The following is a 12117-nucleotide window of genomic DNA, read 5'->3' on the forward strand; positions in this document are numbered from 1 at the left end:
CCCCCTCACTCACTCCCTCCCATCCACCCACCCACCCTCTTCTCGCTCTTCGCTTCGTCATTCAAACACATGTGCTCTTTTTTTTTTGCATGCACATGCAACGAGTGATCACCACTGCCAACTACCACCCTCAACCCAACGCATATGCCCGTAGTGTACATCCCTCTCCCTCCTATACCTGAGTGTGTTATTGTGTTGGTCTCTCTCTCTGGTGCCGTCCTCCCCCTCCCCCCCCCTGCCCCTGCGGTGGTGTCTCCTTTGTTTTCCTCTTAAGGGGACGCTTGTCGCATCTCTCCCTCTGTCGCCCTCTGGGAGTTGTGGTCGTGAGTCCTTTGGCTGCTGTTGTTGGTGTTGCGTTTTTTCCTCCTTATTTCAGCTCTCTCTCTCTCTCTCATCTCGTGGCTGTGGGTTGTTGTTGTTGGCTGCCTCTTTGTCAACCCACGTTCGTGTGTAGCCGCGTCCGGGTAGAGCGTGTGGAGGCGCACTTTATCCCCTCCCCCCTCCTCTCCTCTCCAACGGTTGCATCTGTGGGGAGAGAGATCACGCCAGGAGGTACACGCATACACACACACAAAGTCACGGCCATTAATCACCACAAGCGCACACGTACGTGTGTACGGAGTAACGCCTCTAAATATTTCGTCACCTCCCCCTCTCCATCCTACGCTACTATTCTCCCCTTTCCCTCACTACCCGTCTTGGTGGTGTGTGCATGTGTGCGGGTGTACGTGTCCGCGTTTCTCTTGCTGCGGTCGGTGTGCCTTTTGTATTATAACCACCAAGACACACACGCTTCACGAAACGAGCGAGGCCGCTGACAACAAGCGCCAACGCACGCAGCATCCGCTCGCACCTCTCTCTTGTCTTTGTTGTTGTTCGCTTGATAGTTGTGTAGTGGTTCACCCCCCACCTCTCTCTCTCTACCTCCCCCCCCCCTCATCCGCTTTGTTCTTCTTTGTCTTCCTCTCGTGCTGGCCGCTGACGGTGTTCGAGAGAGACAATTTTTCTATACTTCACCTACACGCTGACACGCAGAGCAAACGCAAGCGCGGTTTACCTCTCAGCGCCAAAAGGATCGCCACCAGCACAGCCATCATCGTCGTTGTTCACTTTTTTCCCTCTGCCTTCATTTTTCATCTCGCAATTTTTTTAGACATCTCGCTGCTGCCCGCGCTTCTCCTCATCTGCGCGGGTGGCGCGTATTGCGGGAACGGCGCCTCGTCTTCTCTACCACACTCATCTGGTGCTGCTCCTCTCGTCTCTCGTCTCTCTCTCTCTCTGCGCACAGATATTAACCCCTCACACACACACACACACACGCGCGTACGTACGTACGGAGAGAGGGAGAGTGAGTGAGTAAAACAGGCGAAACAGAGCCGTGCGCTACGAAAGAGAACACTGAGCTGACTTTGTTTCCATAGCGATCCTACGCCAGCCCTCTCTCTTCCCCCCACACCCCACCGCCCCTCCCACACAAGCCAACCCCTTTCGTTCTTCGCCTCGTGCCTTTCCCTTTTCGCCCCCCCCCCACTCCTCTGCGATACGCCCTGCGCACCCCCTTCCGCGGCACACGTCTCTCTCTCTGTGTATACATGTGTGTATGCCTATGGGTGTCTGTGTGCGGTTCGAGCCAGTTTGTTCCTATCGATCTCGGCCTCTCTCTATGCTGCCCCCTCCCCCTTCCCTCCCCTCTCTCCCCACCATCGCACTCGCTGGCCTGCCCTATCCTGTCATTTAAGTGCGTTTCGTAGGTGACCCGTCTCTTCTTTCCCTCTCTGTTGGCTGCTTGCTCTGCTTGACTATCGTAGATACCCGCCCACGCACAGAAAATAGCTCTTAGCGCCCACACCGAAGCACACAAACGACACGCCTTCCTTGTCTCCCACCACCGCCGCCCCCTTTCCTCTCTTTCCTTGTAAGTCTTCTGTATGGGTGCATCCCTTGTCCTCTGTCTTGTATCGTTGTGGGACTCTCCCTCACCTCAGCTCGTTCCCTGACCGACTGAGAGCTGTCTGGCAGGCTCTCTGCGTGCCCATCTCGCTCCCTCCCTCTCCCTCTCTCTCTCTCGCTACACAGAGAGAGAGAGATACACACACTCTCATCCATACACAATACGGTTAACCTTTGCACTCGACTTGGGCCCCTCTCTCGGTATTCCTCTGTGTGTGTGTGTGTGTGGGTGGGTGGGTGCCTGTCCTTTCAGCTCTCCGCTCTGGTGCTTTCTGCTGGGCGCACACCTCTCGCCATCCGTCAACCTCGACCCCCCCCCTTTTTCTGCTTCGCCGCCCCCCACCCACGCCGTTGTCGTCACCCTCCACCGTCTTCTCGCTGTCGTTCGCGGCAGCCTCTGCGTCACAACTCTCGTTGCTGCCGTCACAGCGCGTGTCATCGCAGGGGCCACCGACTAGGTGCGACGCGCCGGACCGCATCTCGCGTAGAAGCCCGTTCACCTTGTTCACGACTACAGCGGCCAACAGCAGCGGTAACAGCAATCGAAGCTAGCAGAAACACCAAGCTGGGCAACAGACACTTCCCTACTCGCTCTCCGCCTCAGGCCTAATCGTTCCTGGCAAGCTCAACAGCTCGAGTGATTACCTAACGCAGTACAGACCCCACCTTTTCTCTTCCCAGTTGCCTCAGCAGCACCTGCAGCACGAGCCACAGCGGCAGACGCCGCTTCCTTCCGCTAAATCTGAGCCTCCTGTTGTAACTCTGCCAGAACAGCCACCTTCTCGCGTTAAGAATCCTATTCAAGCTCCGCCGTGTGACTGCTACCCTTCTCCTGTGTTCATAGGCGGGACACCGCCACAGAGTCTGCCGTTGCGGAGTCGCCACTGCCACCGCACGAGGCCGTCATGGAGCCCGGTGTCCACCCCCAACCCCACCCGAACGCTTCCTTCTATTCCCCCTACTCGCAGTCGACGTCTTCGTCGCAGCAGTACCCGCAGATCCGCACAGACACAACCATGGTGTCATCCATCAACAGTTCCTGCGCCGCAGATCTGGGAAGCAAGTCCGCCTCGGCAGCTGTCGCTCCATCGCGCAGTGGGTCGTTATATGGGGGCCTGCGCATTGCCACTCCGCACTCGCCGGTAACAGGGACCGTCCATCAACCGACTCCCACTCAGGCGCAGCAGAGCCACACACCACACCAGCGCACCTCCCCTAAGGGCATGCCCTCGCAGCATCGCTTCGCCATGTGGAATACCAGCATGACCTGCTCCTCGTCTGAAGACGCCGGCAATCTGGGCTTGCACCGATCCTTCAGCACCCCGAACGAGGCCCACGGAAGTCAGCACCAGAATTCTCATGGACAGCATCCGCAGCAGCACCGCCAAACCAAGGCGCTTCCGCCGTCGTTTGAACGACCCAGCAGCGAGCTCATGGACACCGTCTCGCGCAGCCTCAACACACACAACGACCCTGAGCTGGAGGGACTTCCGCCAATGCGCCCTGACGACGAGGACGAGGACGAGGACGAGATGGAAGGACACCCCGGCGGGGTGGTGAAAGCGGCTGGACACGCCACCACACTCTATTCAAAGGGCTTTCTGATTGCCACCACCTCTTCCATCAAGGACTCGCCGGTGTCATGCGGCGATGGCGGTGACAATACATGCATTCTGCGGCACTTGCACGACGGGGAGGAGCAACAGCCGCCACGCGATGACGGCGAGGCAAGTGTCAGCCAGACGAGTCAGTCGCGCGGCCCTACGGCGAGCAGTTCCACGGTCATCTCTCATCGCCTGCTGACGGTGGAGGAGATCAACGAGCGGCGTCGTGCGTCGTGGGTGGCAAGCCACTCTGTATCACAGGTCCAGTCCGCTGTGGCCTGCCCGGCCCCTGGCGACGATGCCAGAAGTGAGAAAAGGCCAGGGGACCCACTGAAAAGTGCTCACAGCACCAACAACCTCAGCACCGAAAGCGGCATCAGCAAAGACAGTCGACCAGCCCACCGACAGCTAACCAAGGAAGAGGCCGACCAGCTTTTTGCTCAGTGCCAGCAACAGCGGGCTGCAGCGGCAGCGAAAAACATAACTGCGCCGCCGCAGCAACAACAACACGGGCTGTCATCATCACTGGCGAATGCCGCTAACAACAGTAACCAATCTGGGGTCATACACTCGTCGGCTTCGGACAGCACTAAACCCTGGCTCCTCTCTGGCGATGACTCGAGGGCGCACTGCTTCCATCCAGCACCCGCATTTAGGCCGCCAGTGACCAGCGCCAACACCGTGGGCAGTGGTGGCAACACAGCGACGAAGCCCATGACGTTCGAGTGGCTGCGAGGCACCAGTGGCGGTGGTGGTGCCAGTGGCACGGGCTTCTTCGCAGAGTCGACGGTTCATCCATGGCCTGGCGTAAATGCGTGGCGCGACAGCAATGTGGCTGGTAGCAGCAGTACCGTCAACATCAGCGCCGCCATGGCTTCATTTTTTGGTACGACAGGAGTCCCTGCAGGAGATGCTGGCTCTAGCGGTGACTTCAAAGTCTCTATGGGCACCCTGGCAGGAGCAAGCCAGGCACCTCCAGGTGCCTCCACCAGCGGCTTTGCATGGCTACCCAACACCTTGAGCTGGACCCCACAGAACCAACAGCAGGCGCAGCACCAACGGACGGTTTTCTCCTTCGTCCCTTCTGCACCACCGCAAGTGGGTCCCGTCAGCGGCGCTACCAACGCCGCCACCTGGGGTTACAGTCCCATAGCAGTGGGCCTCTCTGGTAGCGGCCTGCCCAGTAGCTCGCATGTCTATCTTCCTTCTCTTCCGACGGCAGCGGGACTACAGGGGCTGTCGCAGGAGCGAATCGAAGAGTGCATCCATCACTGTGATGCGCAGCTGGTGCAACTCCGGCAAGAGCGGGAGCAGCTGCTGCAAGAGCTGCAGAGACGCCTGTATGCTGCGGCAGACGGCGAACAACAGCAGCGGTTGCAGCAACAGCAACACAAGCACACCCATTCTGCGAGTTGGCCCGGCTCACTCGGCCCCAACGCCGCCACAATTTCAAACTCTATCGTGGACATAGCTACAGCCAGGCCAGCAATCCCGCCACGCGGAGCCGTGACTGCGGGGGCGAGGGCCATCGGTGGCTGTGGCAGCACGTTTGGGCAGGGCCCTCTTTGGAACTGCTTTGGTGATCTCGTCGTGGACAGGAATGTCATGACGAACGCCTTCCCGCGCGGCCCCGGCGACACACGTGAGCCCCCAGGCCTGTGCGTGGACCCCATCATGGAGGTGGATAGCGAGGAATGGCTGGGACGTACCCCAACAGCGGCAGCTGACCATCGGCAGCTGAGCAGCAGCGGCAGCGCGACGACAGGGGGACCAGCTCACCAGGCGGCAGCTGGCAGCCGCTTCACCGGTGAGCGCCCTGGCGGTCTTTGCCGTCGCCGTGCAGAGGCTGGAAGCCAACGCAACAGCAGCGGTGGCAACAGCAAAAATGGGGTGTCCTCCTTGGCCGGTGTTGAGGCAACAAAGTCCAGCGCAGGAGGTGGTGGGCACAGCACCAACCGCTGCAGCCATGACAACACACCTCAGGAGCAGAAGTATCTGCAGACGGACCCCTTCAGCATGTACAAGCACAACAAGAAGCTTGCCACTACCGGTGGCGTGGCGGCACCGATCAGCAGCAAGGCTTCTGCGGCACAATAATTCGCAGCGGAGGACGACGCAGCGGAAGAGAGGTGCACTGTGTGCGCCTGCGTGAGTGGAAAACCCCTGGCCCTCTCTCCTTCCCTCACTCCACCCCCGTGGCCCTCCTATCGTGTGCGCACCGCAGTACGAGCGCTGCATTGGCCTTCTCTTCACTTGCGATGTGCATCGATTTGTGTGTGTGTGTGTGTGTGCGTGTGTCGGTTGTTCTTCTTTCTCTGCCTCTTGTATGTCTATATTCTACACCCACCACTGCCAGTACAACTTCTTTGCAGCGCGCATACGCGCTCCGTATCTCCCTTCCCCCCTCCCCCCACCACCATCACCACCTATCCTCCTTTCCGCTGCTATACAGGTAGTAGTCAGTGATGTTTTCTGCTCTACGTGGCCTTCTCGTCTCCACCAGAAGTGAGGAGAAGCACGCGAAGGCTCATTTCCCTTTTCCTTCATCCTATACACTCCCTCGACAGACAGGCACACCGACGTAATATACATACAGAAGCACAAGCACGCAGTGAGAGTGTGCATCAAAGACTTCGGTCTCAGCCTCTGCGCTTGTGTGTGTGTGTACGTACGTGCACCCGCTCTCATGTCGATCCTTCACTTACATCCTCTTTTCTGTTGCTTCGTGCGTTATCTGTAGCGCGCTTGTTTAACGTGTCAACCACGCTTCTTATGTTGCTTTCTCTTCTCTGCATGCTCGTCAGTGGGTGATGTGTTTGCGTAGACATGCCCTCTGATCCAGAGCTCGCACCCGAATTTCTGATCTCCACACAGTCACTCCGCTTCCATCCGCACACACACACACACATATGCACGCATGAGAACCGAAGAGTACGTGTGTAAATTCAGCTCTTAGGTGTGCGTTGGTAAGTAATGCGCTTTAGTGTTTCCTTTCACCTCATTCTTCTCGTTTTTTCCCTCCCCCTTTTCTTTGTGTCCTGCCACACGTCCCTCTCACGCTCAATACATGTGCCACTGCGACTAGAGCGTCTTTGTATGCTCTCTCTCTCTCTCCCTCCCTCGCTGTCTGTGTGCCTCCCACCCCCACCCCTCTCTCCGTTAAAGAGTACGCAGGCATACAGCCCACATTTACCCGCGCTGTCCTCCTCTCCGTCCGTCGTGACACGGAAATCGCTGTCAGCATGTGACTGTCTTTGTTGGATTTCCTCATTTCACCACGTTGTCAGCTAGCGCCTGTGTGTGTGTGTGTGTGTGTGTGTCTGATGTTGTGGCAGCTCGTAGATGTGTCTTGGTAATGCAAAACACAACCGTGCGAGGCTCAGAGCGCGTCGCGAAACTCGTCAGCGAAACTCGGACGAGGATCAGACAAAGTGGATCACCAACGATCACGCTCACATGAAGGTGGACGACGGTGCTGGGCCGAAGGCGAGGTAGGACTGCGTGCAGGCCCCAACGAGCCCCAACGGATTGGACTGGAGCGCTCTCCCCTCACCCTCCCCCTATGTGCGCCTTCGCGCAATGCCACTCAATGCCTGGCGAAGCGGTGAAGCCTCGCCGCCCTCCGAGCACCACCGACTCCGAGTGAGGTTCGCAGAAGCGCATGCACATCATCTCTTTTTAAATCCACCTCTTCTCACCAGTGCTCAGCTCAGCCATGCCGGGAAACGGCCACGTCGGGACGGAGGCGCCCGTGATGTAGTGCACCCAAACCCAACAGCAGCTCAAGGCGAAAGGAGTGCGATCGACGAGAGAACGTTGCACGAGAGGGTGCACGCGGATTTGGCAGGCGCCGCGGAGGCCGTCGGCGAGGCAACGGCGGGAAAGGGCTGCCGGAAGCGACGGCGCACGAGGGCGTGCACGACTTTGTCCAGGTCGAGACGGACAACGGGGTGCGCCCCTGAGGGGCCATAACGCGACAGGCGGAGCGGACGAGGGCGTTACTCCTTGACGAGCTGGGAAAGGACCGGACGCAAGAGCGGCACCGGGAAGAATGCGTTGTCTCGCGCGAAGCCCGGCTCGCGCACCCCAGCCGGCAGGGGCGCCTACGGCGTGCGCCATTCTCTCGGACGGTGCCAAGGAGTGTGCGATGGCACTCGCCGCGGTGACAGCGGCTGCCCCCGCCGCCGAGCACCCGGCCTACCACAACGGGGCTTTGGCGCGGCGAAGTGCAGCGCAAGCGTCGTGCGAGTGGAATACCCGCCTGTCTGCGACACGGGAGCCTGGCCAGCTGAGTTTCCACCTGCTCGAGGAAAGCTGGGGAACGACGGAGGCCGGCGAAGAAGGCAAGCAGCCGGTAGACCCCTCCCTGGCCGTCGACGGGGGGAGGGAGGCGGGCCTGTCCGAGAGGGTGGTACGTCTTCCCGGACAGACCCCCAGGTGTCCGCGCGGCGGCGTGGCCAAAGTGGTCCGCCATATCAAAAGCCCTTGTGTCGGTACAAGGGGCCCTCCTCAGCCCCGCCCCCCCCCCCCCCCTGCACACGAACCAGGCGGATGGATTCGACTTGTCGACCTCACCGGAGCTCCGAACGGCGGCTAGCGCTGCAAGGGGGTTCGAGAGGGGGGCCGAGACGCACCCGCGAGCCCCACTGCATGTCGAGAGGATGACAGAGCCGCGAGCGTCGCGATGCCGCCGCGGTATTTGTCCGCCCAAATGTGCGTGAGTGCCGAAGAAGCGCGTGCGTCTATCAGGAGCGCCAGCAATGTGCATCACACTCTGCTCATCCCATTCACCCTCCTTCTCTCTCTACCCAGTCGTGCGACACCCTTGTGTGCGTGTCTTGTTTGTCTGCGTGTTTACCTGTGAGCAACGGGCGTGCAAGCCACCACATGAGCGGTCTGCGGCAATCTCGCTGTCTTTCTCGATCGCACCGACGTTCTTTCTTCCTTTACTTGCACCTTACATGTGCGAGGTGTATGGGGGAGTAGGCAGCGACCGATGATCTTCGGAGAGTACTCAACGCCGCCAAAACAAAAATGCAAAGAACACAATGAGAAGCGGTGGAGGACGTCTGTCGGGGATGGCGGTGATCGTGTGGCGGAATGGGGAGATGCCAGAAGAGGGTCAAACAGTGACGCCACAGGGCGCCTGGAAGGCGAGGGGCTGGTTGCCGTCGAGATGTGTCTGGTGAGGAGGCCGAGTCTTTTCGATTCCGCTCGCCTCCGATGTAGATCCGTGTGTGCACCCTGCCCCCCCTCCGTCTTTCCGACCCCTCTCCTCTAGCCTCCAGAGGCGGGCGAGAGTGGCAAACTTCAAATGAGGCAGAAGAGAACCCTTTCTAGTCCTCTCTCCTCCTCCTCGTCTGTCTTGTCCACACTCCTGAACCCCAATTGGTGGAAACAGGGACCAGCACCGACATAATGATAGTGGGAAGGCCCGGTGTCCCGATGCTGCTCTCGCTAGACTACGCTCAAAGACATCCTCTCCCAATCGCATGTGACCTTCGCTTGCTCTTCCCATCCCCACTCTCTCTCTCTCGTGGGGCATCACACGCGCTGGCCCGTCCAGTGACTCTGTAGTGAAGCGCACGTCACGACCTATACGCATACGCGGTTTTTGTTTTTCTGCGTAAACGCGCGCTCACTCAACGGCGCAGCTGCGAGGAGACGGACTTGCGTGATAGAGTTGAGGACGGATGTGTGCTCACTACCTGAGCACGTGTGCGCCTCTGTTTAGCTGATTTTCCCCACTTGCTTCTCTCGCTCTCCCTCGATTGCGCCGATTCCACGGGGGGGGGGGGAGTGCGGCAGCACACAACGCCATGAACACTGCTGTGTTCATGGCGATGCGCAGCAGCAGCAGCAGTTCCTCTAACAGCAAGAAAAAGTCAACACCGACTCTTCCTACTTCAGTGGTGTTGAGTGGTGCAGTTGCACAGCAGTAAAGGTCGCAGCGCTGATGTAAGTGGTCTCCCATCTACTGGTTCTTCAGCCAGGTGCCCGGCCCACCACCAACATCTCCCTACACCCCCTCATTATCTCTGTCCATACCCATATCCGAGTGAAGCAAAGAGTCACCTGTAGTGGACACTTCGATTACGCTTTCCTCTTTTACATTCCTCCTCCCCGTCGCTCCGCCCCGTCTTGTCTTCTTCCCACGCACTGGTCACCACAGCCCAGATGGTTGGCGACAGAACACGACAGCGCAACAACAGCAGCTGCGAGGCGTCTGCCAGCCGCTTGTGGGGAAGTGATGTCTTTTTCCTTCTGTAATCGGAGGTATTTTGCTGTTGCTTCACTCGAATGGTCAAATTCTTCCTTCAACTTCATCCCCTCCACCCGCCCGCCGCCCCCCTTCCCAACACCTCTCCTCATCTGCCTCACCTGTGGCACTCTTTCGACTCCCCGTGTGTGAGTGCGCTGAGCGTCTAAGTGGATCTCCTCATCTACTCACCGTGCTCTCCGCCCTCTCCTTTGTTTCACCATCACCAGACATACAGCCGCTTTCCACCTGCAGCTGCTCACACCTCACTCTTTCCCTCTCTCCCCCTCCCTCCCAGTCCGCGTCATCATCATCATCATCATCATCATGGTGCGCACCCGAGAGAAGAAGCCAAAGGGCGACAGCGCCTTTGCGGTTCGCAGGCAGAAGGTCGGGCGCAAGAAGCTCGCGCCGGCCACTGCCACGCGGGCAGAGGTTCACGCCCGCACCCTGCGCCTCGCCACGTCTACCGCAATGTCTGCTGCCATGGCGGCGCCGTGCGTAAAAGATCCAGCAGCGCACCCTGCGTCGTCTGAGATGACATCTGCGGGGATGAGGAACAGTGAGTCGAAGCACAAGCGCCCCATCATCGCCGTGCAGAGCTTCTCGGAGCTGCTCTCCGCAACGCGCCACTACAAGCCGGCGCAGCGAGCCTCGGCCTTCGCGACGCTCACGCGCCTGCTACGCATTCAGAGAGAAAAGGATTGCGCCGCGGCGGCTGCAGCGGCTGCAAAGTCAAACGGTGGTTACGCGGCGGCTGCGGCTGATGCAAAGTCAAACGTCTTTGAGGAGTACATGCGGTGCGCGGCGGCTGCTGAAAGAGTGCCGTCCCCCTCTGATGCCTCCCCCACGCGTCTCAGTGGCCTGAGTCCACTCGAGAGGCTCAAGTCGTTTGCGGCCGCACTGGAGGCCGTCACCGACACGGACGACGATGTGCGTCGTGAGGCACTGCAATCACTCCAAATCCTGGTGGACTACCAGTGGATATCATGTAAGCGAGATGGGTCTCTCGCGCCCACGCCCTCGTCGTCCCTGGGACCGAACCCTACGCATGAGGCTGCGGATCTCCAGCGCTGCAACGCGCTGCTCCTCAACAGGCAGGACGGAGATGGCGGCCGGTGCAGCAGTGCTGCGGTGCCAGGAGGCGTCTTGGAGTCCACCTCGGTGGACCGCGTCCAGGCAATTCTGCAAGCGGTGCACGTGGCTCTCACCCACGCCCTCAAGCCTGTTCGTCTCTCAGGTGTCGAGCTGCTCTCCCTCCTACTACAGGTGGCGCCGCCGTCTCTGGTGCGCGCCGCCGCGCGTGCCGTCTGTAAACATCAGACCTCCTACTACTACACCTCCCCGGTGATGGTTGGCAGCGAGTTGACCATGGGAGCGTCTGCATCGCCGGCTGCAACTGCGACCTCAGCAGCTGGTACGGCCACTGCAGCGGCACTGGAGGCGGCACAAGCACGTGCCGCCACACTTCTCGAGGAGGAAGAGCTGTGGATGCTGACACTGGTGCGACGTGTCTCTTCGCTGGTTTTGCGAACGAAGCACATGGCGGTGCTTCCAGTGCTACTAAGCGTCTTCCTCGGCGAGGGTGTCAGCCGTGCCGTCGGCGCCTCAGCTGAGGATTCCCTTACCGCTGAGCTGCTGCACACACACCCTCTGCTCTGCAGCGACGTCGAATCACGTGTTGTCAGAGCCTCCGACGTGAGTGACGCTGCTGATGGCAACGGTGGCGCTCTCTGGCGCTACCCTGAGCTTGTGAACTCGTTCTTCGACGATGTCGCACCGCAGTGGGGGAACCACTGGAAGGAGCTGATGGAGTTGAGACTGGAGCTGTTGCGGCAAGAGGACAAGCTTGCCATGGCCTCAGCCCTTGCCCGGTCGTTCGCCACCGTTCTTGTTTTCTTCAAGCGCCAACAGCAGCTGGAGCAGCAGTGCCTTGGCAGCAGTAACAGGCGTAGCGGCTATGTAAACTTCTTCTCACGGAGTCGGGTGCACTACATCAAGGCCCTCTTCATTGAGAAGATGCCGGTGACAATGCACGAGCTGCTGCTCATGTCCTCTGCCGGTGTATCTGCCACGCCCTCTGCAACAGCAAGCGCAACAGCAGCGGTGGCGACAGCGCCATCGTCGAAAGCGATGAAGGCGCGTCTGGAGCTGGCGCTGGCTCTCGTCATGGTCTGTGTCCCTCTCACCGGCACCGAGGAGGGATGGCGTCTCATCCGGGACTACTTCTCCATCGTCTTTTCTCTGCCGTGCGCTACCTCGACGCCACCAGAGCCCTTCCGCTTCCCTTCCGTGGCGCTTCTG

At 59.6% G+C, this 12117-nt stretch overlaps 2 protein-coding genes across 2 annotated transcripts in view; both read left to right on the plus strand.

Moving 5' to 3' along the window:
- Positions 1-2855: 2855 nt before the first annotated feature.
- On the plus strand, positions 2856-5651 carry LBRM_15_0670 (hypothetical protein, unknown function; the record flags this gene model as incomplete). The annotated part of the gene is made up of 1 exon (XM_001563465.2): positions 2856-5651. One exon carries the CDS (start codon positions 2856-2858, stop codon positions 5649-5651), a length of 2796 nt encoding a protein of 931 aa, XP_001563515.2.
- A 4489-nt stretch (positions 5652-10140) lies between these two features.
- Positions 10141-12117, plus strand: part of LBRM_15_0680 (conserved hypothetical protein) — a gene marked incomplete at both ends in the record, with an annotated part of 3072 nt that continues 1095 nt past the window's right edge. The window contains one exon of the mRNA XM_001563466.1: positions 10141-12117. This exon is cut by the window's right edge and continues 1095 nt beyond it. Within this exon, the coding sequence (XP_001563516.1) occupies positions 10141-12117 (1977 nt within the window).

The sequence above is a fragment of the Leishmania braziliensis genome, chromosome 15, assembly GCF_000002845.2.
Source record: "Leishmania braziliensis MHOM/BR/75/M2904 complete genome, chromosome 15".
Taxonomy (NCBI): domain Eukaryota; phylum Euglenozoa; class Kinetoplastea; order Trypanosomatida; family Trypanosomatidae; genus Leishmania; species Leishmania braziliensis.